Source organism: Emydura macquarii, unplaced genomic scaffold, assembly GCF_026122565.2.
Source record: "Emydura macquarii macquarii isolate MOO-44397 ecotype Brisbane River unplaced genomic scaffold, CSIRO-AGI_Emac_v2 contig_1253, whole genome shotgun sequence".
Taxonomy (NCBI): domain Eukaryota; kingdom Metazoa; phylum Chordata; order Testudines; family Chelidae; genus Emydura; species Emydura macquarii.
The window spans coordinates 58217108-58244809 of record NW_027131390.1 but is presented as its reverse complement, the minus strand read 5'-3'; the positions used below and the strand labels follow the sequence as shown (position 1 = coordinate 58244809).

Genomic DNA, 27702 nt, shown 5'->3' with positions numbered 1-27702 from the left:
CAATCAGCGTGCCATATTTGGCCACAACCTCCAGAATGGAAAAGGACCTGTAGGGGGCAGCCCTATTTTATGGATTTTTTTGGAGGCATTAATTACCCATATTTTGGGGGCTCTCCAAAAAGAATTGTGACAAGATGGTACACACAGACCACCATGGAAAGACAGACACCTCAGCTAGTGCAGAATGCAACTGCTTGCTTACTTAGAGCCCTTCCTTCTCCCCCACCCCTAGGACTCCCTAAGTTTAAATGGGTGGCAGGTGATAACAACCATCTCTAACCATATTGAGTAACAAAAGGGAGAATTAAACAAGTGACAGAAAAAATTATTTTACTATTAAATCAACCATGAGTACAGAGATAACGCCTAACCTCAGCTTTAACATCTTAGTAGTCTCCAGTTACTATGGCTTCATCCATATCTGCCATTGTGAAGAGCCTAAGTCAAACATCTTCTACCATAAAAATAGACGTCAGCTGACAAACAAGATGAAGTAAACTAAAAAACATTTCAGTTACTCCGCATTTTCTCCAAGTCTAAAAATTGGTAGAGTGTATGACAGGTCCACCTCATTTTTCTTAATGATGTTTTTATTATTCTTTCACTCAATTAAAGCAGAAATGGATATTGCATTTTCTGACTGTATAATTGTTATTGTAATCTGTTTTCGATCACTGCTTGGGAAATGGGTCCAAAACAACATAAACTATCCACAGCCTCAAAATACAAGTCATTTTCTTTTACTACGATACTTAAAGAGACATCTATCATGCTGCTCTGCTAGCATGTTTGTATTATGGCAACAAAGTTATTTGTAAGTTGGAAATAGACATTCTGAAAAGCACCTTTTACTCCAAAGTAACGTATAACGTACCATTTATAACTTCATTCCTTAGTAACAATTCAAAATATCAAGTCTGAAAACTGTGCACATTTAATTTTTAATATATATAAATAAAGGAAATTAATATCAACTAAAAATGTAGCACAAAATATGAATGCATATGACTTTAGCTATATAGTCTAGTTATGGTTTGGAAAATGACTTGCTTTAATTCCAATTTTTGCCTATCAGTGATATTTATGACAAAAGAACTCCCCGTGAGTTTATATTACTAGGATATGTGGTATTTTACTTAGGTTTCCTCCCTTATTTGAAGCTTCATTCCAAATTAAGATAAATTGAGCAACTTCTAGATAGTATAGCACGAAGTGAAATAAACAAAACATGGGTGACATTCAGTTATGAATGAAATAGTACATTTGCTTTCAGATAAGATGCAAATATAATAAGCAAAGCACCTCAAAAAGAAAGTAACCTAGTGGCTAATGCAAGATGAAAAGCAAGGTTTTGGTATGAAGAATTTCTACAAACAGTCCTTGCCAGAGTCTCGTGCTTTTGAAAAGGCTTGCACATGTAAAAAAAAAAAACAAGAAAGGCAGGCCACATACATATAGAAGTGGGAGCTATTTATATTTCACTTTGACAATGCAATATGTATATGGCCAAAGTGCAGGATGTATCAATTTCATATGAAAAGCAATTTGATGGCATGGTGGTTTGGTTTAAGGCTTTCTCTTAACCTTCTTACCTTTGCTGGCATTGCTGCAGATAAATTTATTTCATTATTCTGACTATTTAATATTACATGTACTATAATCTACCCATTGATAAAAAGAAGTGTTGGTTTGACTTCAGTGACAGCAGCATGACCAACAAGGCATAAACTGGAATCCATGTAATTCTATTCAGAAAACAAGCCGTGTATTTAACTCTTATCCACAACGACCTGTCCCTCTTTTCCATTTTCTCTCTATCCCTAATGGAATTTCATACAGCTACACACGGTATTATAATGCTACTTTTTCTCTTAGCAAAACAGAGTAGCAGCTACTAACAATTTAGCATTTGACACAAGGTTTAAAATATCTCCAGTGCAAACATGCACTCTCCCCTCCTGCATCCAAATGAAGATAGTAGAACTCTCTCACTCACACTGCACCGCTTTTACATTTAAAATCATTTGACACTGCTGTAAGTCATCCTTGCAGCTTTGTGTCACGTAGAAAAACTTCATGAGTGCATACGTTAGCAACATTAATTTTCACATGTACTCTAAATGTTAGATATCAGGTACACTTAAAAATCATAGAAGAATCTTACAAACTTATTGTACGTTCTTATCACAACAGTGAGCTCTAAAATACTTTGCTCTAACAAAGTTACAATGACAACTTTTCATAACTGATTTTAGAAAAAAAAAAGATGGGAATAATTTTATTTTAGACCAGGTTTAACATAAGCACATTTATCAACTATTTCAATCTTTAACAGAAGTTATCTGAACTTTTATAGATGGTATCATAGTGACAAACCATTATTAAAACTGTAATTCTCTAGCCTAAAAGAAATTCAATTCTAAATACTTAATTCAATATTATTCCCTCTTACTAATATGTAGATCAGTACAAAGACTAAAGAACAAGTGCCAAAAAAGTGTTTGCTTCAAATAATTAACTTTTACTAGAAGTTACTGTAGCCATAGCAACTTAAGTAGATTTTTCAAGAATTCAATTTCAAATCTGCAACGACACAGTTGCCATTTAATGCAAAGAAGTTTGTTTGTTTTTATTATATATATATAAATATTATATATATTGTATATATATGTAATGTATAAATGTAGTAAAAACTCTGAGTGAACTGAAGAACCTAACAGACAGGCTGATATTAGCATTTTTAATTTTGATGGAACTGTAGTTTCTGCATTCTGTACCACTAATACATTTAAATTTGTTTTTATGTAACACACCAAAAAAATATACATATATTTGTAACTGACTACCATTCAGCAACAAATACTAAACTTAAATACAGGTAGGCTAGGAAGGATTAGATTGTTATTAGTAAATGCTGATAAACGTCAATTTCACAGTACATACACAAACCAATGAAAAATATTTCCATCGATGATAATCAAAATTTACAGATAGGCAAAGAAAAATGCTGCTTGAGAACTTATTAGAGTTTGATTTAAGAATATTTACTTTGTATATTTTGATCATAAAAAAAATTGAATTCCGACAAGCCTAAATACAGGAGGAAACATTTATAGCATGGCTAGCGTTATAAAATATATTTTTCTCGGAAGCCATCAAATCCTCAGCCAGCTTTGGTCTGTTAGGGCTTTTAGTTCTTAAGTCAGTTTCACTTATTGAACAATGTAGAAATGTATCTGTTTCAGGATAGCTGGTACAGTAGGAACCAATTAACCTAAGATTGGTTCATCACTTATCTCTCAAAAAGTATGTATTTTTAACACATTCTGCTATGTTCAAAACTTTTATTATGTGTTGCCAAAGGAGAACACTAATTTGATAGCTACACATAAAAAGCCTAAATCAGACACTGGTTGAGCTAAGTGCTGAGCAACTTCCGTGTGGTGCAAAGCACTGTCAATTCACATCAATTCAAGAGGAATTGATTATACTTAGTACCCTGTAGGATTGGGCCTTTATTCTTGAAATACATTAAGTGTTACCAACAGGCAGGAAAAACTCTGTAAAATTTGAGTTAGCCAAAATAAATTATCCAATTTAAGCTCATTATGTATAGAAAGATAGTAAACGAAGAGCAAACTTGTCCAAATTATAACTTTTGAGGTAGAGATAAAGATTTCCTAGTTTTAAACTTTCAGTTATTTTAAAAGAACTTTCTATTTTAAAAAGATTACAATGAGTTAAAAACAATCTATTTGTCCATTCTAACACTTTACACTATATACACACACCCCAAATCTTCTTAAATGGCCTGATAATTTTTCATTCACAAAGTCAAGTTTTCTCCTATTTGGGACACACAACATCATGAATGTGAACATGATTGCAGAAAGTGGTCTCAATTTTATAACAGCATAGATGCCAATTTACACTGCCATTTACCGTGTCACTTTGCAATGACAAAAATGTTACATGTGCCAGCTCTTGCTTTACACAAGGTCCCAAATACCACTGTGCCCCTTTTATTCTCATGCAGAAGGCATTAAAAATTAGTGTTATTGCGCTTTTGTAACTTCATAAAAAAGTATTCAAACTATAATTTCACTGCATAGCATTATGAAAATGAAGGCTTTTCAAGTGTATTAAGGTATTGGATAATATGTGGAAGTCTGGAATACAGATTAGAAATATGAAGTGTAACACATTTAACTGAAGCTTATGACTACTTTATTACAAACAATTACATGAAACTAGTTTTCATCTACTATTAAATCTTCCTAAAATATTTCACATTGCAAAATAATTTCATTAGGAATATTGATATAGCTAGGAAAGAAAAACAATTGTTTAGCCTCACCTTTAGGAGTTTATCCATAACAAAAAAGTTTAATAGTTTTCCTTTCTCAGTCGATATCTAAGCTCTTTGTCTAAATTTTGGTTGTGAAAATGTAGCTATTTAGTTTTCTCCAGCAAATGTTCCACTGCTGTTCTATACTGCAGTTATTTTGGCAGGGACCCTTCCATGTGCATGAAACCAATTCTACAGGGTCGCTGTCTGTTAGAATCACATTAACAGCACTTATTTCAAAGAAATGTCCTGTAAATAATTGACAGTAAATCTGCTCTGTCTTATTCTATTGACACTAAGTACAGCAAGTGCACTGTTTATAAAGAGAAAGAAGAATTAACATTTAATTTCTCAAAGATGTTGGTCCCTTTTCTTTTCTTTGGTTCATGATGAAGACAAAGGCATCTAGTAATTTACTGTGAGGAGAAAAAAAAGATGCCTATAGCTACTGCTGAACAGTTGTGGAAAAAAAAATCTTATTACAGTTAATCTTCAAGTCACAAATACATAATGGTCAGTGGCTTTCTGTAGATGGAACTTAAGAGTTCCAAAATTACACTAAACATCAAATTATGCCTAGGTCTCCGAATGGGTGGATACCCTATATTCTGTTTAATGCGTATGTTCAATTGCATGTATATTTTAACCAACTGTATCTTTATTTTAATAACAGACCAAGTATTGAAAACACAGAGAAGGGCTATTTTTCTACCTCAGCAAAAATACAGATGATATACTGGATGACCCCAGAAGAGTGACTGTTAAGTTTATTCTATTTTGAAGATATCAGTTATGATCAGGAAAGAAAAATCATCTTTTTCAGTGCAAAAAGCAGCTCTTTTCTAACAATTAATCAGTTCACATCTGCATTACAAGGAGATACCAGAGTCCCCTTTTCTCTATTGTTCAAATGAGATGAGGGTTTTTTTCCTAGTGATATACTAGTAATGCGTAAAAGTAAGAATCTGCTTTCTATTTTAATTCATACCGAATTAAAGTAAAAGAAAATGTAGTGTTTTCCAACTACATTGCAACTGTATACATGATATAAAATACACTAGTGCATTGCCAATTCCCAAGCTAATAAGGCTTTGTGGTTTTTATAACTTCAATATCTAGATATGCTCAGCCCTTTCAAATATCCAAATACCTCTTTCAGACAGTATTAAGATATTCTTCAGCTAGATTTGAACAACATCAAAAACCTATTACTTTATTTTACCTGATCTATTTATAAGGAACGTTCTTTATGCAGACAATTAAAACATGCTAACAGTTATTGTAGGTAACATTCAGCTTTAAATGATACACTAACAATTTAGATTATAATATCAAATGTGATCAATCTGTATGCATCAGTCTGTATAATCATGGATTTCCCCCACCCCCCACAAGGTATTTCTATCCTTGAAACAGATACAGGATAACAAAGATTAACTAGTATTCTTCTGTAAAACTAGCTGTAAGACACTGATTTTAACAGACAGTACTTTAACCACACTTGATTGGCATTTCTTTCTGTTGAGAGAAATATTAAAACAGATTTCTGAAATGTACCTACAAAGATCACAATATGTTTAAGCTTTAATTTTATAAAGCTGAGAACAATTAGCAGCATAAAATTATCAGGAACACCCATAGAAGAATGCACAGCATCAAGAAGATTTTCTATATCTGTAGCTTCCTATAAGCATTTAAACCATATGGTAGATTTAAGTACCGCTCATGCACTTTAGTTACAACTGTTTGAAAGTTCTCTCTCAGACAGATATTATAAAATTAAATTGCATGTTTTAACAGTTAAATGAAGAAAAAATTATTGCTATTAAACTGGTCTCAAAATCATCTAAAAAGCAAATATTATACAATCGCTTCCTGCCTATAAGTTGATTGTGTTATTTGGGTTCTACGTTTAATTCTTCTATACTGAAGCATTAAGTAGCACATTTAGGATATTAATATTTTAAGTTACACTCAGACTCTCAATTCATTTTCTGTCATCTTAGAAATAAAATACACACATACAAATACAGCTTCACTTATGAACAAACAGGTTTGCAAGTTTAATCAACAATTTTGCAAATCTGAATTTCCTAGTCATTAATCATCCTTTTTTCAAAATCCTTATGGAGTGAATTACTAACTGAGAAGGGACGCCAATTCTAGTAAGTGAATGTTACCCAACAGGAATATAAAGCTGTCAACGCGATAGTGCTCTTACTCGCTCTAAATTCTCTCCCAGACTTTGTATGTTTTTTAAAGATATATTAGCCTTTTTTTCCCAGGGTCCCTCTATAAAACCTGCCAGTCATGAACATCTGAGCGCTTATGTTTTATTACATATATGCTTTAAAACAGACTGCTCAGATAACTGGTGAAACGTTTTGGAAAGTGCTGGACTAGCCTGAGCAAAACAAAACTGGGCTCTAACACCTTCAGATGAAGCAAACAACATTGTAAACTGTACAGAAACTTTAAAATTCCCTATTGAAAACAGCCTTGATTACCCTGTTTATCTTTTCGTGATCTACACACGTTTACTACAGCTGCCATAATGGCCCTTTGAATTATGTACATTCAGCTACAAAAAAAGTCAGAAGGCAAAATTTCTCGCTAGCAGACCTGGTATACTGTTTGCCGTGCTTCATGTAAAATACTCTCACTGAGAAATTCATTGAGAAAAGTAGAACATCTGTGAACCTGATTTCTCTCTTTCTCAGGGAAGTCATTGTTAAAGAAAAAAAAAATGTAATGAACACTAAAAGTTATAAAACTTGTTACCAATGGTCATCAGTTCCATCATAGCTTTAGATAATTTAAATTAAATTTCTTCATTTTTAATGAACATGTGCAGGAATACATATTCTTGAGGTGTTCAAAAAAGTGGGCATAATAGACAGAAAAAAAACATATCAACATTTCCCTACATAGATCAAATGAAGGGAAAATAAGAGTAATCGGAATGTGATTTGTTAGCATCTTATTGCCCTGGGGTTCAAATCTTAAAACACATTCTACAGAAATGAAAAAGATTGTAATTAAATTGTCTTTAATTAGAAAAACATTAAAAAGATTTCACTTTTTGAAAAGTACACGTGTTTTATAAAACACATTTTACACTTACAATGTAAAATCAAACAGAGCAAATCAACTGAAGTCTTGGAAGTCATTTCACTATGCAACATTTCAATATAGTTTGTTTTTACTGAAGAGTCTTCATCTATGACTAGCACTGGAAAAGTGGTTTATTAACTTATTTTTATAGACAACGTTTTATACATGAAAGTATATTATTTTCTAATCCTCAAATATATTAAAATATATAAGCGCTCTTCAAATGCCAACATTTGAGTATCACAATTAAAGTAATAAAATTATTACCATTTCAGTGTACATTTGGAGCAATATGAACTTCTGAAACCAATAGATACGGTTATTTGCATTCGAAAGACATTACTTGACACACAAAGTCAAAATAATGTGTTCATATACATCAGATCTTAAAAATAAAATGGGAAACATATCTCTAAAAAATAGATATGCTAGTTTATCCTGAAAGCTTTTCTAAAAAATAAAAATGAATCTTATATAGCGTCATTAACTTACAAAAAAAATATACCTTAACTACTTTAGCACTGAATAGTTGACACAAATAATTTTGTTCTTGCTTTCAATATGAACAAGAACTAATGAATAAACTGCATCATGGTACTCTTAACTATGAGAGACTCAAGCAAGCTGTCTAAAAAACACAAGGTAAAAAAACAAACAAAACATTCACCAGGATTACCCTACATTTAAACACTCCAGTCTACATCAAGCTTATAACAAATAGATAACAGTGAATAAAAATGTAACCTCTTAAAAGTTTGTCTTCAGAAAGAAAAGTCTTCATGTCAAACTGAATGAAATGCTCCAGGGCCAGAGTCAATCTGAACCACCAATATAATCACAGAACCCTGTAAACTTCCTTTGGCAAAGCACAGTTGCAATTAGAAAGCAACATATATATTCCAAAATGTTTGAAATCATCCTTTTTTTAAGTGTATTTTAATGGATCTCCAAAACTTTAGTTCCAAGTTCTAATCTTTTCTTTAAAATGAAGCCATAGTGCTTCAGTCTTCTAAAAGGCACCTATCGCTATAATACTTTATAGTATTTTCAGATAAAACTAGTTAGTTGGATCCCACTGTTAGCCAGTTAATTATTTTCCTATTAATTTCTAATTGGTAAAATAGAACAAGTATTTACCTGCAAAATTATTTCTCCCTTTGCATACTTTAAAAGAACACAAACATAAGAAGTTTAAAAATGGAGAGGAATTAATCAAAAGCACAAGAAACTGCTGAACTTTTTTACCCTTCAATAAGTAAATATACAGATCACTATGATTAAAAAAAAAAAATACAAGCTGCAATCTATCAGCAAACTTCAGCAATTGGAAAGCCTATTGAGAAAGGATGTTTAAAACAAGCATCTAATGATAAACTGCTAAATAAAACTCTCACAGTACACAGTCATGTGATGACAATATCAGAGTATCTCTTCCAAATGTCCTTAATACTAATCCATTCTATTACGAACTGATTAGATTTGTGTGTCCATCCTGGACTAGATTTATTTTTAAAAAACCCACATACATCTACACCTACATTAAAGAATTACATTTTTTACAAAATATAAAGATGTCCATGGCCTGCTTTGTAATATTTTTCTCTCTTATTACCTATTCTGCTATAAAACTTTAAAGATATTTTTCTAAATGTAATGTTACATTATAGCAATCTTGTCAACATCAAAATTAAGAGGAAAAAGCAGGACGTTTAGGAGGTCACTGGAGAATTTACCTTGAGCAAGTAGTTGCTTGAAAAAAGCAGCCACTCATGTCACTGAAACATGCCATAAACACACAAAATCAAATAGCAACTAGGCAGTAGAGCAACTATGAAATTTAAAGCTCTGTAGAGAGTAATTGTACCAAAGCTGCAAAATGAATCTGTAATAATTATTATGTTAAACAAGTTGAATCCTAACTTTGTGTTTGTCTTGCTATGTCCTCTCCAAAACAGGTTAAGTGCCTAAAGATTTTATAATTGTTCATATAAGTTCCATAAAGTATATACACTCTACAAGTAATGTGTTGTAATTCTGTAGAGCAGTTTTTTTCCCATTTATGTAATTCCATGCATAAAACCATTAGTGTATTATTATTTATTAATGTCATGATATATTTTAAGACACAAATAAAATCATGTTAACTTTATTGTGTTATCCGATGCTCTCTTTTGCTAATAATTATCTACTGATGCATGAGTAAAACTGTAGTTTGCCCTCTAAAAATAAGGCTGTCATACAGTACAAATTTTAAGGTGACCTTCCACTGTCAGTTTATAATTATGTGTACTCAATGAACACGTTCTTATTCAGAAAGCTTGGCATATTTGGTCCCAATCATATTCCCATTTTTCATCAGTAAGGCCATGTTCCCATTTTTCTTCAGGCCCTTCAGAGTTGGTACAGATATAGTGATGGACTAAGGGTGGTACTAAAAAGGTCTTTTAATAAATATTGTTAAAAGAGCCAAAATAAAATGAAGACTTTACATGCACCCATTTAACACTGGAATCGAGTTTAGCAGCTAAAAGCTTTCCCCTAAAAGCTAGAAACTGCTAGTTGTGACATAAACCTGCCAACACCTCACAGAGTGGCCCAAAAAAATGCCATCTTCTACATAAACCACTTTTCTTTTTAACAGTAAATGAGGCTGCTAGTTACTGATGAGGGGCAAGCAGAGCATTGACAATATGCAATCCACTTCCTGTAATCCTACACCCAAACAGAAAGCTTAATCAACATGAACCCTGACACTATGCCATTATAATTGGGCTGCCAGTCTGTTATGTATACATTAATACTACTGGATGGTTACCTCCCACTGATTTGGTCATAGAGCCATTGGGCCTCCCTCGGGTTCCCATAGGACTGCCGTTCTGCTCGAGCCTGGACACCTTCATTGGGGGAGGACCTTTGCCATCAGGGCTGCCGCTCCCTCTGTCTGGACTATCCCTTAGACAGGGACTCTCACTTCTCCGCTCCATGCTACTTTGACTTGGAGACAAAGTTCCCACAGGCAGATCACAGTAAAATGAACAAGGACCTATAGAGAAAGAAACATATATAGTTTCAGAGGTGTGCAAACCGAGCATAAGGAGGGGATTAAAGAGATAGTAATCATCATTATCCGCTAACTTTATCCAAATAAAGCACTCAGAACCCGGCTTTCAGGATCAAATTCATTCTCCATAGTATGCAAGAGCTAAACTGCCTGAAAGTTGTTAATACATTGCCTACATAGACTGAAGAACAGGCAGCTAACAAGTCCTGACTCAAACCGGCTCACCGGAGTTATTCATTCATTTGAAACTCAGTGGCATAAACCATGTTATTACCGGAGCCATTTTACACGTTACATTTCTGTCTCGTGGGTCAGTTTAAGAAAGTTGGGAACTTTGGAAAAGACAGGTGTATTAAGTAACCCCTGTGCAGAATTAACCCGAGTCACATGGACGGAACGTAATCTGAAAAATCGGATTGTGAATTAAGACAGCGATATACGGAAGCATCGTCTCTCTTTGGAAGATTACTCTTTAAAAATTAATACTCTATGCCGCGCAAAAACGCAAGGATAACATCCAGATCTAAAAATGCTCTCCGTTCCTTGCAAATATAACCTCATACGTCTGTTAGCAAACGTGTATTAAAGTAAGCAAGCCTGTCAAAGTAATATACGACAGGTATCTTGATTACACCTCTCTGATCAAAGCGCCGTTAACATATCACGTTAACAAAACCTCATCTTAGTTCATCGATTCTCTGAGCCAAATCAAACTCAAGTTCAAATTCACTCCAAAAACTTTCCCTCCCGGTCTCCATACCTTGCATTCTAGCGTTAGTGTTCGCAAGGCAGATGCAATCTTGGGCACCCAAACGCTGTTTAAAAGCGGGTGTGCAGGCTTGACTACACAACCAAAACCAAAAGACCGGTGTTCCAGTCAATCCTGCTGGGCGGATTCACAGGAATAAGAAGGGCCAGGGCATCGCTGCAGGATTGTCTCGCTCGCAATTCACACAGCCGTTGTTCGTTCAGTAAATACTAAATAAATAGAATGGCACCAGCTAGCGCCTCGCGATAAAGGCTATTGCAAGCCGCGCGCCCACGCGGGTCTGTCTGCGGGAGTCTCCTACTGTACTTACTGCTTATGGTCTGTCTGTAAATTGGCTGACTTCGGCTCTGTCCATGGATCAAAAGTAGAGAATCCAGGGTGGAAAGTTTTCTTGTTTCCTCCTTTTACGTTCGTGTTTTCTTCCTTTCCACTTCCTTCCCCCCACCCCCAGGCTCCCCTTTTCCTCGAATGCCGAGGTTTAAGGTCCTGGGTCAGGGTGTCTCCTTGGGCAGAGCCCTTTCAAACAGGGCAGCTGGGGTGACGAAGGGGGGCGAGGGTGCTGGGTGGGGGGGGGGGAGAGAAGAGGTGAGGCGGCTGGCTCCGGGGTGGGGGGGGTGGAGGCCCGACTTCTCACACCTTCGGCAGAGACAATCAATAGCGGGGGAGAAAGGGGGAGGGAGGCTGAGTCTAAAGGGGCCGCTATCCCGGGCAGCGGGAGGAGAAGCGGCAGCAGGAGGAGCCGGGAAGCGGGCGCTTGTGCTGGCGGTGAAGAGGCGGCAGCCCCCGATGTGTCACTTTCAATCGCTCCCTCCTCTGCCAGCAGCAGCAGCAGCAGCAGCAGGAGGGACTCGCCACAGCGAGCGGAGAGAAATGATTATTAGTTGCGTTGAGTCATCCAAGCCAAGTGAGTCCTTTTTGGGGTTGTCCTTGGTTTCTCTGTCTGTGTGTGTCTGTGCGCGCGTGTGCTTCTCCCGCCGGCCCCAGATCTTTGCATCCAAAATAGCAACCACCCCCCGCCCCTGTCTTCCTCCCCCCACCCCCCAATAAATAAATAAAGTCTCTGGGGCAATCTCCAGCTCAGGTACAGAGAGGAGAGAAGCACCCCACCGGCCCGCCCCCCCCCCAGCAAATGCTGCCGCTGCTCCAGCCACCCCACTGCCTGCAGAGGGGTGGGGAAGCGGGGGGGCGGGGGCGAAGAGACTCGCCTGGCAGGAAATTAAACACCAATAAATAAATAAATAATGAACGTCCCCCGGAGTCAGCACACAGGCTGGAGAGCCGAGCCAAGCACCGCGCCGGCGGGGGGGAGGAGGCAGGGTTAGGGGAAGGAGGCGGCCGAGGCAAAGCAGGCAGTGGAGAGAAGGGCAACACAGGGGGAGGAGTTGGCGAGCAGGCGCTCTGCCCGTCCGCGGCGCCGGGCTCCGCGCCAGGGGCGAGCAGGCAGCGCAGAAAGGGGCCCGGCCGGTGGCAGCGCGAGCAGTCTGCCCGCGGCGCGCAGCTGCGGACCACGGCCCGGGCGGCGGGGGTGACTGGGACAGATCGCGGGAACGCGACGGGGGGCACGGCCGGAGAAAGCGGCTGCTCCTCCTGCCTGCTCAGCGTGGGGCAGCGGCGCCCCACCAGCCATAGCCACAGCCGACCCTGGGCGGCTGGGCTGGAAATTGCGCCCTCCGCCCACTCTGCCTGGGGGCAGCTGGACACGTGCGGCTCGGGCTTACAGCAGCCCAGGGGCGGGCAGAGGACCAGCTTCCTTCCCCCTTCCCCCGCCGGCTGCAAGGTGCAATCGCAGCCCCGACAGTCCGCCAGCGCCGAGCCCTTGGGCAGCCCGCGCGCCGCCGGGCCGGGCCCCTCCAGCCCATCCCCGCCTGCAGCCCGCAGGGGCCCGGGCCCGCAGGGAATGGGGATGGGGGGGTGTCCCGGCCCGCTCGGAACTCTCTATCCCCGGCCCCGCCGCTGCCTGGCTGCGCCTGCCCCGAGAGGTGCCGCGGGCCGGCGGGGGGGAGGGGTTCGGGCTCTGCCTGCAAACACCGCGCCGCCGACTCCCCTACCCCACTCGGGGCCGCCCCGCAGCCGCCGAGGCGGCGACAGCACCAGCCCCGCTTTAAGGTGGACCGAGGAAATTCCATGCCCCCCGCCCCCCTCAGCGGCGCGGACGGCGAGTCCCCTCTGCTCGCTGGCGGGGAACCCCATGCGCCGCTCACGCTCCGACAGGGACCAACTCACTCGCCCTCTCAACGGCTCGCGTTGCGGCTGGCCGAGCCCCCTTAAGTGGGCCTGCTTTTACGGTGGCGCCGGAGGGTCAAAAAAGAGGGGGTAGAAACGCGTTAAAGGGGGACACATTCGAGATCTGCGTATTGGGGGTGGGGGGTTCGTAGAACTCTGCGGCTGGGAGTGAGGGAGGAAAGGCGCCCGGCTACCGGCGCGGGAGGAGGCGCAGCGATACCAGAACACGTGCGTTCCCCAGGCTCCGGCCTGTCCCAGACCGGTTGGGGAGAGCGGTTCAGTGACTCCTTTCGGGACAGGGAAAAAGAACCAAGAACAGCAACAGGTCTTGGCCCCTGGCAACCGCACGCCCTCTGTGAGCAGCCCTGATGGGGAGAGGGGCGTGCAGGCAAGTATATGCCGCAGCTGCTGTTCCCCGAATAGTATCATCTTCTGGAGCAAAAAAGAGAGCGCGAGACCTAGCAACAGTAACTCCTTTCCTCCCCCTAACCTGCGCCCCACGCGTGCACAGGGCAATCTCCGCGGGGATCCTACGAATATAAATGGTAGAAAAAGCAGAAGCAGCAAGAACAGCGGCAACTTTTAACCCCGCCACCAATATTGCAATCCCAAGGGGGGAGGAGGGGAATCACGTTATTTGGAGGTAAGAATAAGAACTAGCACCAACAACTTCACCCGCATCCTATTAACATAAATTGGTAGAAAGAAGCAGCAAATACCAGCAGCTCCTAGCCCCACCGCCACCATATTGCTTGCAATCCCTGGCGATAGGCTATTAACATCATTTGGTGGGAGAGCGGCGGCAGCAGCACTGCCGTTTCTTTGGGGGTTTGGGCTCCTGCAGCCTGGTGGCGGTGGTGGTGGTGGTAGCTGAGCTGCTGCTGCTGCTATTGCTTCTCCTCCTTTTCTCCAGACGATGTTAATAGGTTGCAGAGTGGTCGTGTCTCTCTAAGGGCTTTGGGCCGTGCAAGGAAGTGGCGTTGGGAGCCTGTGAGAGGCGGCGGAGCTCTGACCAGGGTAAGAGAGAAACTCGCTTCACTCCAGATCAATCCCACTCTCAAACCCGGTGCAGGAGGAGGATTCCTCCACCCCGGAAAAGGCAGCAGCTGCTCGGCTTCCACCTCCCGGGCGAAAGACGGGTTTCTTTCTTCCCCACGCAGTGCAGGGGGAGGAACAGCGATCTCCCGCCGCGTGGCTACGAGGCATCTCGACAGGGTGTAATCTTTGCCCCCCCGGTCAGGAAGAAATGGAAGGGGTGGGGGCGGGGGTCGTAGCTGCGGTTGAACTTTGTGGGGCCCCGAACTAGAGGCTCCTGACAGCAAAAGGTAGGGAGGGTGGTGGCGTGAGGCGAGAATTCTCCCCTAAGCACTGAGCAACGACCCGGGCGGGCAGCTTGCATGAGTTGTTTGAGAAGGACTGCAAATCAATGCATCTGAGAAATGCAGACTTTGGAGGAGTTTAAATTCAAAGTAGCTGAAGTATGTCAGCCAGAATTCGTATTTGAAAGATTACAGATTGGGGGGGGGGTGGGGAGGGGAGGAGAGAAAGAGAAAAGAATCCTGGAAGTTTGAAAAGCCAATTTTGGTTTTAATACCTAGTGTAACTTTAAAACAACTGCATAAAAGGCTGCAGCAGGTCATATGAAAGTTCATATTTCCACCAACTACTGAATAATTGAATAATGTTTTATTCTTACCTTTGATGTTGAACTACGAATTCCTTCGGATCAATGGCCAGAAAGTTAGAAGAATTGGTGGTTTAGGACTTCAGTACTTCTGGAAAAAAATACCAGTGGTTTAGCCAGGATCTTCCCTGTCTGATTCGTCACTATTATTATATCTGATGATGTGGATGGAGAGAGTCAATCCAAGCCCATTAATGAGCTATTTTATAAACACCACTGTCTGAAGATCTTCATTTACATTTTGTCAATGATCCTTTCGTTAACATCAGAGTCGTTTGTCAACAGCGTGATTACAGGACTTTAGTAAAGCTCCTATACGAGAACACAACTGGCTTGTTAATCGATTAATATTTTATTATTTGTAAATATTTTATAAAGTTTTTAGGGAAACTATTGATTCTAAATTATTAAATCATTCAGTGGGGGCATCTGAATAATGCATACAATTAAACACATTTAAATATATACGTTGCAATTGCTTTATTTTCAATTAATCCCTTTCGCCGCCTTTCATGTGTGTTTTGGGTTTTTTGCTTTCTGCTTTGTTTTACATTTGTGCGTTATATGGAGAATTAAGAGCTGTAAAACTGGTTTTATACATATAAAACTCCTTGAACTTTGCTTTGTTGAGTGGTAGTATCTGTGACACGGAAACTGAGAGGATTATTATTAAATACACGCAAAACTGAACCGATTACTTATAAATTTCTGCCGGTTAGCAGTTTCTGTTTCGTAAACTTTATTTTATTCAAACAGATTTATAGGAGATTTTAAGATATGTTTATTTTTCTTTTACAGAATATTTCCTAATAAAGGCCTTTTCTGTTTCAAATTACATGTGCTTTTTCCAGTACAAAATTTTCGCGTTGTCTTTTTTTCACTGAGAGAAAAAAGCGATTGCTTTCCACCGCATTTTTTCTAAATTTAAAAAACAAGCTGACTTCCTTTGTATTAATAACCTCTGCTTTTTCATCATTTAAAACAAATTCACATACCAGCGTTTTCTGCTGTGACATAGTCTGATAAATGCACAGTGGATGCGCTTATTAGTTTGTGACAATCTTCGTTATTTTACTTTTTGAAATCCTCAAGTGGTTTATTGACAAAAGAATTTTCTGAACCAATATCTCGCTGGAAAGGTTTGTTTTGAATCAGCTGTCACTTTTTCCAGCCAAGACGCGTTCAAACCATTTCAGTTCGAGTGTTGTCCAGCCTTCAAAAGCGCAGGGAGCGAAAGGCGCACTGCCTGCGCCTCCTTTCCTCGCTGCTCATCTGCTCGGCTCCCGTGCGTGGAGTTTGCGACATTTGAAATGTTGTCCCCGGGTGGGATCAGAGGGGCGAAATCTTCTTGCTCTTCACAAGTTCGCCCACCGCGATCAAATGACAAATTGCTCCTGTTCAATCTGATTTCCTTCCTTTTCTCGCTCTTCTTCAGGTTTTGCCTATTTCTCTCGGTATCTGTCTCCTTTCCTCACCTTCCCTCTTTTTCTTTTCCTTCCTAGAGGCTCCTGCTGCTCTGACCCTGCCTTGTGCCCCCGTGACCTACCTCCCCCCCTGGCTTCTCGCGGGTGTGTTGAGCTCGGACCCTTCTAACGCCTGCTACCGGACTGGGAAGCACCTGGCTCCCTGAAGCCGGCGGCCAGGTTGCAAGCAACAGGGCTAGCCCTGCCCTGGAGAATCAGCGGGCATTTCGTTTTCTGTTTACACCGCCGCTTAGAGCCGGAAGCCGGGGCCCTCCTCTGCATCCCAGCGGTGCTCCCAGGCCATAGGGGCTGTGCAGAACGAGAGCAGGGGAACCAGCAGCAGCGCTTGAAATGCACCGGCTGTTGCTGGGAGTGGAAAGGGGGGCGGTTAGAGTCTTTCTCGGTGGCTAAATCGGCGCAGGGCAGAAGGCCCCGAGCCCCAAAGTGGGCCCAAACCTACACTTGCAAAGGGAAACCACTAGCAGAGCGCAAGGAAAGGCCAAGAATCCAGCGATGGCTAATCGTGCGCATTAACTAGTCCTCCTCAGAGTCTGAGAGCCGGGCTGGAGCAGGGGGAGTCCTTTGACTCCGCTAGTGTAATGAGAATGACAATGACAGGCTGCAAACCTTGGCCGAAATCTTGCCAGGGGTCGGAAGGAGAGAAGTACGAGCGCGGCCGGGGCTTGTGTTTTCTAGAGAACAAAAGGGAGAACCAAGAAAACACTGAGCCGGAGAGAATGAGTGTGCTTAAAACTAACTCGCTTTTGGCAATAGTTAAGGCAAAAATGCAAACCACGCAAGTTCAGGAAAACAAAGATCGCCTCATTTCTAGAGCTGTAGGGCTCGCTCGCTCCTTTCCTTTATCTCAATCTGGATACAATTTTGGGATTTGAAAAGTCTGGTATGGGAACTGGGAAGTGAAGGCCCGGGACAAGAGGTGAGGGGAGCTGACAAAGGAATGGGGGATCGGGGAAGGAAGGGGCTGGGGAATGGGGGGAAGTGCGGATGGAGGAGGATGGGAAGGGAATGAAGGGAACAGAAAAAAAAGAGAAAAGAAAAGAAAAAAGGGAGAAGTGGGGAAAGGAAGTCTGAGTGAGAGAAGGGGGTGGTCAAGGTAATACCCTGGGTGGGTGTAAGAGGACTGGGCCGAAATGCTGGGGGAAAGGCGCTCAGGTTCTTGGGGAGGGAGGTTGGGGATGCATTGGGTTTGGGGAATGGCGATCTACTTGGCAAAGAAAGGGGGCTGGACTCTAGCTGGGCTCACCTTGCCTGGCAGGGATTTAATACAGGAGAGAAATGAGGGTGTGTGGCTGCCCGGCCTGCATCAAAGCACCCTCTGGACCAGAAGCAAAACCAAGAGGGTTGGCAGACGCTCCCGGCGCCTCACCCTTGACTCCTTGGCCACGCAGGACACAGAGGTGCCGGCATTTGCAGCTGATCCCCCAGTAAAGGGGCGAGGTGGCAGGGGGGCTCGGGGGTGAACTGCTCCCGCGAGTTCTGCCAGCAGCGGAGTTATACAACCCCTGCGTCAGCTCTGCAGCAGGGCAGCCCGCGCCGCGGCCCGGCGAGTGGCCGCGGCCTCAGGGAGGCTCGCAGCGGGGGCCTGCTCCCGATTCCCGTCGCAATCCCGATTCCCAGCGAAGCGCCCGGGACCACCCCCAGGCCCAGCGCACAGCGCCGCCCGACACCAGCGCCCCGAGGCTGCTTGGAACAGCGCCACCGCGCGGGCCGCCGGGGGAGCACAAGGCCAGGAGTCGGCAGCCTCGCGCTGCCAGGGGACTGGTGCCCCGGGGGGTTTGCTGGCCCCTGCGGGAATCGGGGCTGCGGAGGCGTCCAGGGGAGCTGGCCCGAGCTCGAGTGAGCCCCTCCCCGCCCCAGCGCGATCGGACCCGGATGGCCCTTCCCGTGCTGTTCGTTTCCCTCTTTCACAGGGCAGAGGGCATCTAACCCCCCACCCCGAAGCACCCCCTGCTGCCCGGGTCACATCATGGGGGAGGGTGCAGCTCGGGCTCGTGTGGGTTCTCGTGCACCCCTCTTATAACGAGTGGCGTGCATTAAAGTGGACACCGCTCTTTTCTTTCTTTGCCCTCTTCATTTCACCGTGCCAGGGAGAAGGGAAATATTGCAAGAGGTGCAAAGGGGTCGTGGAGGCAGGGGGACGGGGAGGGAACCTGGAGGAAAATCGGGGGAGGGGAGGAAGATACCTGGTGCATGATTGTATTTTTCTCCCCTCTTCCTTCCTGATTCTGAGGGGAAGAAGCCTGATTCTCAGGATCAAGCCCCCGGGCTGAGAGCACATTGACCTTCCCAGAGCGGGTCCCCTGGTCTCCGGCACTCTGCAACCCCCCGCATTACAAAGCGATCACTCTCTCACACGGCGGCAGGTTTAGCTGGTGGAGACGGAACAACACACACCGCAAACTAGCCTGGCCGGAAGAGCGGTGAATTAATAAAGCCCTAAGGTTTCCCTCCTCTTCAAGCAACTATTATTGATCACAGTTGTGGGCTCAGCATCAGGCTAGAAACTGCGTGGCGTCCAGAGCACGTCCCTGATCGGAGCAGGTTTAAAGAGCTACAACAGCCTCTGCCGTCAACCTACTTTCACCCCTGGCAGCCCAGTACGGGACAAACTCACTTGCAGGATTTTCTAGCGCCGGGTGTTTATTGAGCCTTTAAATTCGCACAAATCAGGAACGCAGCCGAAAGGCGAAACAGAGACAGGCATTAACAGTAGCTTATGTGAGCAACTGAATATGATTAAACACTAAAGATCAAAATTAAAGGGAGTTTTAGACCCGGTTAAAATGCTCTTTTGGCCTTGTCCTGCTATATAAACTGGCTGCTGAGATGTTGGCTGGTTGTTCTGCATTGCAGAATGCAAATACGAGCATTAAAAGCTACTTTCCTGTGGCAGGGTTGTTGGGGGTTTTTTTTGGGGGGGGGGAGGGAGATGAGGGAGGGGTAGTCTAATTTGTACCGCGAGGATTTTAAAAAGACCTAAAGATCTTTAAAGGCGTCAGGTCTTTAAACAGATCAATTTCATGAAGGCGCTTTCTCAGCAAAAGCAGCCCTAATTCTCCTCTTTCCACCTTCTGAGGACTTTCTTATTAATACATGTGCCGCTAACCTTAACTGTATGGAGAGGAAACTATGGATTTGTACTGTACAACTAATATAGTAACGATTTGTATTACGCAAAATAATTGCGTACGAAAAAACTGGCCGAGCATTTTATAAGCATCAATAACGTATTTCGTAGAAACGCTCGCAAAAATGCTACTTGAAAAAAATCGTGATTTTGTAGATAGGCCAACTTGCCACTTTCCACACTCGCGTCTGCTCCCGGTTCAATCAATAACCAAACTCCCGTGATTTGAGTTATATTTAAGAATTAGAGAGATCGGCCTTTTCCTGGCATGCCATTGATTTTTTTTTTTAAAGTAATCTGTCAAAATGTTCAGGTTCTGGTGAATTCTAAGTATCTTAACAGCAAAAGCAAGCAAACGTGTTGGAAAAAGCAAAGTTTCGTTTCCCTTTAAAATATAAATTTTAGTAATAAGTGTATTGTGTAAGGGTTGAATGGAAAAAGTTATGATTTACATTTTCTGAGACAGCTGTATTTTACGTTGTACAAAGATTAAATGTGTTCAAACTTTTTTGTTTTAAATTACTATTAAGATAATTAGTTTCTAATGTTATATAAATCTGTCTATTATATATTATATTTAAATGTCATGTACACTTTTTAAATAACATACCTATTTCCGAAATATTAATATTTGCTTTATTATATCTTACTGCTAGTTAAATAATTTTTATCAATGATCTATTTAGGAAGCTTGCCTTCATTAGTGTGCCATATCTGACTTCTTTTTTATATAAATCTGCGTGGGCTTAAAATTTTTATAAAAAGGGATCATAAAGCAGTCATTTTCTATGCGATTTTTCTCATTTAAGGTGACAGCTAGCATATATAATTTCATGGCAAGCTGCAGTTCTTATTTCGGTTGTGGAAAAAATATTTCATTCGATAAAATAGAAGTTATTTACCAAGTACTCACGATCAGTGCAATCAAAACACCACATCTTTTAAACTGCCTACTACGAAGCCACGGAAATTCAAATGAAATTCATCTAGCTAGAGGATAAAATGTACATGTTCTATAGGGATATGCTAAGAGCTGCCATTTCGAATGTAAACTATATCGACGCAACGAAATGAGTATCATTTCTCTATCACCTGGCCATGATCTACCCGATACCGCAAGTAATCGCAAAACAAAAATACGTACATGAACGCAGAAGTGAGCCTCATCTCTGCATTGTTACCCCAAACGCGCTTACAAGGGTGGTGATTTCACAGTGGAGAATACTGTTCTCTATTAGTTATTTCACGTAACTATTATATTTATTCGGTGGGGGTTTTAGGCACTAAGGTCTCACCGAGACATCTTAAGTGTGCCATACTGAGCTCTTGGACCCCAGAGGCATGGCTCATTTAAATGGCAGCTCTCTGTATTTTATCTTTCTCTAATGATCTGCGTAAAAAAGCGAGATGGATTTTCTCTCTCTCTGTTCCTAAAGTAAAGGGAAGATCATTTTCAACCCACGTGGAAAGCAGCGCTTCCCAAAGTTTCTCAAAGTTGCTGCAGCAGCCAAAGACCAAATGTACAAGGAAAACATACGGAGATTGAGAAGACAAGCCCGTCATCAAAACCCCGTCCCCAGAACCTTCAAAAATAGCATTAATCTCTCTCTCTTCTATCCCCTCCTCCGCACCCATGCGCGTCCCAGCTCAAAAGTGGTTTATTGGAGCGGGCGAATTTAATTATCAGTTCAAACTCTGGAGTAAAAAACCAATCGCCTTCTTGCAGGATGCGGTTTCAGTTTTTCGTCTAGACCCAAGCTTTCCCTTCCCCTGCAAACAAACAAACAAACGAACACAAACACACTCCGATCCCTCCAGAAACCCCTCAAAAGAGAACCACCAGAAAAATAGCGTTCCGATCCTTCAGTGTTATAACAATCAGCATCAATTAGATCTGAACTCCCCCTAGCTCCCCGCCATTCCTCAGACTTAACACGGACAATATTGCTAGAAAACTGAGGGATCTGAAAAATAAAGAGAAATTAGAAAGCGCATCTTAAAATGCAAATCCCGACTCTGTCTCGTCCGCCCAAAGCTCTCACTTCAATCCAAAGGAAGTTCTTGCAGCATTGAACCCAGGAGGAGTTTTGGGTGCCCAGAGACGGAAGGATCGGATCCTGTATTTGTATATGTCTATACAAATTACTGACCTTGCAGACCTGCAGATACACAGACGGGTTGTCAGGGAATTTCAAGTGAAGAAGATAAGTATCAGAATTATAAAGACTGAAAAAACAATCTCCCTTATTGAAAGTTTAACAGTTCCAGGGAGTGGACTTAATCGCACTTCTGTACAACCCAGGCAAGTTTTAGACAATTAAAAGTAAAATACCACAGTCACACAATAACACAAGTCATGGTTCCACTCGGTTACTGGGGTGCATGTTTTCCCTTGAAGTTACAATAGCAGGGAAGCTATAGGAGACTGTTAATTAATCCTCAGTACAACCTTTCCGAGTTTTTCAATCATCTTAAAAGATATTGCTTGTAGAGAGCATGTTGATTGTCTGTATTTAGCAGAAAAGGGCTAACTTCAGTGGTCCTTTATCTCGCAAAACACACACCGTGCTCCAATGTACGTTACTTTCATTTGGATTTAGATAGGTTTTGGGGTTTTTTTCCTTCTCGGCTCCTAGGTGTCAAGGCTGCTCATGGCCAGATAAGGGAGACCCATCAAAGTCCTGGCTTGTGGTGCGAGATGTGATTTGTCTGTTGACGGCAGGTTCAATTAAAGCAGTTACATCTCTGCAACTCTTTGGGCCCAATCACGGCACTTCCATTAGGAAGAGACACAGGATCAGCGCTTACACACGGCGGGTCCCGGAGCCCAACGCTCGCTATTTATAACAAACCTAATGAGACTTGAAGCGTTGTTGAACCCTTGATTGCTCTGCCATTGAGCTGACCAGGTAATTGCCCCCTTTTAAAGAAGTAGGTGTCTAGCGAAATGAACTTTGCTTTGTGTGACACAAAGAGAGAGGCCTCAAGAGGAAATCTGTTTGTAGGAGAGGATGTGGTAACGCTGAGAGAGCCTGTTTAGCCTTTTCAAATAAGCCGTGCTTCAAATAATCGGGCTTTCATATGCCTGTCTCCTGGATCAACACTCCAGTTTTCAAGAAACACTCAGTTCTTTAGACCCAGGGATTGTTTTAGATGAGAAATATTCGGCTCTCTCGACAGGAATTTTTCTTTTTCCTTCTTCCACCCGGCCCTGAAGCCTGCTTCCCACCTCTCCCCTCCCGCCCCCGCCCCCGCCCCCTCCCTTTAAAATTATGGTAAACAGAAATGTTTTTCTAATTTGTCATTATAAGAAACCCTAGACAAGTGCAGTGTGAACCGCTCAGCAACGTGACGCCAGGGGCAGGGTGGCACGTACAGGCGAAAAGCTCATCAAATAAACATTCTCACTAGCCCTCCGGTTTAATGAATTTCCAAACATTTCCCCGAGCCGCGTCGCCGAGTTTCAGGTGTCTCCGTGTATCAGGAGAATCCAGACTTTGAAACGGTGCAAAGTTTCCAGGTGAACCCGGAGGAACAAGCTTGCATAGAAGGGGGTCAGATCCTGCCGGCATTATACCGAGGGCAACCAGTGGGACTAAAGCCGGCCCGGCAGGAGCTGACCCCCCGGTATTTAAATCTGAACCTGATGTGATTGGAAACGAAGTCCTGCACATCTCAGGGGCTGAAAAGTGGTGCTGAACTAATGAGCCACAAGCTCGTCCCCGGGCTAGGCATGGCGAAGGAGCCTTGTTTTTGCCGCTTAATGGAGCGGCCTCCAACGCCGTCTCCCTTCCTCTCCTGGCACCTCTTTGTAGCTCTTAAAAGGAGCAGCAGCAGCAGGCGAGGGGAGTTCATGTCGTTTAGACATTCCCAAACCCACGCTTGCTTTCCCTGAGCAGAGGCGACAGGGCTCCGGTCAACGGAGCGAGGAACTAACTGCTCAGTCTGATTCGATTGAAAGGTAAAGTCTGCGGGTCAGTTGCCTTCTCGGCTACCAGTGTGAAACCTCTCATTGGCTCCAGGTCTGTGGTTGCCTGGGTTTTTTTTTTTATATAGTGGCTGATGTGCGTACGTATTCACACATCTGTAGTGCCATATACCATATGTAGACGTGTGTGCATCTCTGCCGAGACATACACGCGCACAGATGTTCAGAATCCCACATTACACCAGGTCAGAGTGTTACTCGGATGCTACACCTTTCAGACCCGCCCTCAGCTGTTCGCTTTCCTCTGTAGGAGGAAGATCCTTCTCAAAAACAGCCAGCGAGTTTTAAGCCAAATTTCAGATTCTAAAACGGACCCCGTAGCCCTATTATCAATCACTTGACTAACGCTTCAAGACCCAGGTCAGCCGGGGGGGTTGGTCCGTTTCACCTCCCTGAATCGATCTCCTAAACGAAGATCGAACAGGCTAGTGTGTCTCCCTCTGACAGACACTAGCAGGAACTCTTTCTGCAACGCGAAGCCACTCCACGTAGGCTCAGCCAGCCTTTCTCTCTAATCCTCCTCTGCGCTGCTGTGCTTCCCTACGAGCAAATTGAGAAAATCCATCCTACGCCCAAGAAGCTGTTTGGTGCTGCTGCCTAATTTGTCCTGCTGTTCCCCTGCAGCGCTGCAGGCGTCTGGTGCCCAGAGGAGGGGTCCCGTGTAACTCCAAAAGCCAAACTCTCCAGGATCTCTGCGCTTTGTCAGCCCGCTGGAGTATTTGACATGCACAATTAGCTGTAAACACTCCGATAGCTTTGTGTATGAAACACTCTTTCTTAGCCTTAAAGTTGGAATCTGATAAGTTTCATTGGGGGGGGGGGAGAGAGAGAGAGAGAGAATTGGAAACTATTGCAACTGTATTGGAGGAGATCTGAAAATTAAGCGCTCAGTGGTCAGTTATTAATAACACCCCATCTCCCCACCCCAGGATTAGAATTAAGAGAGATGTTCTGTAATGACCATCACGACCTTCTCCCCTAACGTACCCTAAACAGACAATAGCCAAATGATTTAAAAAAAATACTGAAGTTAATTAACTATTTAATACTATCAACAAAGAGAAAGAGAGAGGAAAGCAGAGGCTGATCGACAGAGCTGATTAAAAGAACATTAGACCACACCGACAAATCGCTTCACCCCTGGGTAGATTAAGTGACAGATTTCCACTCCTCTCCGTTGCTAGAATATATCTGTCCACATTTACAAAAGTAATGAGATCGTAATTGGTCATTCTGAGCTAAACTCCAAGGATTTCACACTGGAACAGTCGCTCTAGGTTTCCTCCAGTCTTTCTCTCTCTCCTCAGCTTTCCCTGCCCATCACATAATAATTAGCAGCATGGAATTACCTGTCTGCTCCTTTGCCTCCTTCAAAGCAAAGAAGGTAAAAGTCACCTCACCTATTAGCTCGTATAAGTGATGAAGAGGTGGTAACTCGGAGCTACCACATTTTGCGATTGTGTGTCACATGCTGTGGCATAAATAAGGGTGTTATGGCCCTATTGATTTACTGGATCAATTCATCTGTGCAGCAATTTGTGGCTTCTGCAGTTCTTTGCACGTACTATTCTCTCCCTGGGAAGAACTTCGCACACACTGAATCTTGCCATTGCAAATGTAAACAACAGCTCCCGTATTTTAATAGCGTCTCAGTCACTTCACAGTGAGGCTAGAATTCTCTTTATTTATCAGCTGGTTTGTCCATATATGTCAATTTCTAATCAGATTCACCCTTTTTCTTCAGAGGAATCTGAGTATATTTCATCGTCTCAAATTTCAAAAAAGAAAGACAACCACCAAGATGTTGCACTTTTTAAGTTGCTTGCTACACACAGATAGTAACTTCATTTAATTATCTGGGCTCGTTACCGGGTGTAGTGGGCAGCTTCAAAATACACGCCGCCAATGTTCTATATAGGTTATGCAACTTCCTTTGTAAAAGTTTTGCAGTGCCTCGTTACACCCTTTGGAAGTATTCTGATCTACAAGGTAGAGACTCTTCAAAAGCCTAGAGATTGGAACAACTCCAAAACAAGTTTAAATACATGGCTAATTCCGTTTCAACAGCAGCATCATGCGTTTGCGAATTCGTTGTGTCTTCTATTTATATACATGTAAAAAACACAAACAACCCAAATTAAACAGAACGCGACACTATGAAGACGATGGCACCGAATGACCAAAAAGGCTCTGTTCTTAGTTGAAGCTACTGTGCCATTGCCCCCTCCAAAGGATTGGAGTCAGGTACCATTCATTCCTGGCTTTGGGGCCCGAGCCACCTCTTCTTACCCAGACCAAACTCCAATGGGAATTTTGCGTGCAGGGGGAGGACCTTGTCTGCCTTTGGTCAGCTAGTATCAGCTGGCATCAGCACCTTCCTACCCTGGGTGGAACGCAGCCAGGAAATGAGAGCTCCCCCTTTGCGGAGCGTGGGCGCGGACGGAGGGGACACCGTTGCTAACTTACTTAACACGTTCTTCGTTGATACTGAACCCAGCACAGACCCACGAAGGACGGCGCATGCAGTCCGCTAACCAGTTCATGCTTCTGATGTCACTACCTCTACATTGCCAAAGAAAGACTTTGAAGGCTATGTATGGGACCCGATCCTGCTCTTGTACAGTCAGCTGCGATGTTTGCCGCTGATTTCTATGGGAGTTGGATAAGGGGCAGGGCAGCTGCACAGACGTGGGTCCAATTCTCCTCTCGCGCCGGTTTTAACCCGGCTGAGACTCTATTGCCCTCACACCAGCGTGACAGCAGAATCACGGCTTTAAAACTTCCAGTTTCCCATTCAAATTGTGCAGCCAAGAGCGACAGGCCGGGGTTTGAGGAAAGGACATCAACTTCACCACTTTCCCAACCCCGCTGGCTTGGCTTCTGGCGCTTCAGTCTAACACACACCTGGGCCTGAGCACAAACAGTTGCAAGGGAGACAATTTGGTGCTCCAATATCTGCGCGGCTCATTCAAGTCAGTCGAAGGGGCTGCAATCGGACTGCGAAGACGGTACATGCCGCATCTTTGCGAGCGCAATTAGAGCGGGGCACGGTCTTGCTAATACGTGACAGGCTGAACAAAAGGAGAGGCGATACTGTGTGTGTGTGTGTATGTGTGTGAGAGAGAGAGAGAGAGAGAGCGCGTGTGACCTGGACGTGTACTCAGATCTGGCCGCCTGCGCTCCACACCCGTACGTAGGTGGCTGGCGGTTTCTACCAGCCCCATCCGGAACACTGTTCAGGCAAAAGACTGGCCGTCTTGCTTGAGTGGGGTCTGCAGGTTCGGGTCTCGTCTCTGGCTTTTCAGCTACTGCTCGTGGGTGGGTTACCTCGGCTCCTTTTTTAGCAGAAATGGCCGATTGCCAGCGCTCAGACTTTAACACTGGTACTTTGGTAAAGGTTACAGCACCCACGTGGGGAAAAGGAGCCAGACTCCATCTCCCTAAAGAGGAGCCAGAGGCCGCCTGTAACATTTCCCTCGTGTTCCCCGGAGCGGTTCGAAGGCCAGTTGCAGAGAGACGCAGAGAAATATTGTTTTCTCCAATAAGAGTAAGTCAGAAAAGTCCGAAAAACGAGTGGGAACGGCCCCGTTTGTCAGTTATTCGCTCTGATTCAAGATCATCCCGTCGGCCCAGGAGGCCCGTGGAGTCCGGCTGGCCGTCGGCACTGGGCCGGGTGGCAGCGGTTCCAGCCGGAGCCGCCCCCGGGCCGGGGCTCAGAGAGAGACCTCTAGGCTGTTTGCCTTGCGGGATGAAAACAGCCATGCGCTGATGTTTATCTGGGGGCTAAGACTTGCTGCGCCTCGGACCTGCGGCGCTTGGAGCGTGTGTCGCTGAGCCAGCAGCCCCAGGCGAGGCTACGAGGGCTACCGACCTGCTAGCCTGGCCCGAGGGAGCTCGCACTTGG

General features: G+C 43.6%; 1 protein-coding gene and 1 long non-coding RNA gene across 2 annotated transcripts in view; one reads left to right on the top strand and one right to left on the bottom strand.

Moving 5' to 3' along the window:
• Positions 1 to 10505, bottom strand: part of SATB2 (SATB homeobox 2) — a 150230-nt gene extending 139725 nt beyond the window's left edge. The window contains exon 1 of the mRNA XM_067548963.1: positions 10278 to 10505. Coding sequence (XP_067405064.1) covers positions 10278 to 10446 — 169 coding nt within the window. The 5' untranslated portion in view covers positions 10447 to 10505. The remainder of the gene's footprint in view (positions 1 to 10277) is intronic.
• Positions 10506 to 12116: 1611 nt separating this feature from the next.
• On the top strand, positions 12117 to 15699 carry LOC137154108 (uncharacterized). The gene is made up of 3 exons (XR_010920073.1): positions 12117 to 12196; positions 14429 to 14532; positions 15253 to 15699. It is a non-coding gene; the product is annotated as an uncharacterized lncRNA (long non-coding RNA).
• Positions 15700 to 27702: the final 12003 nt, after the last annotated feature.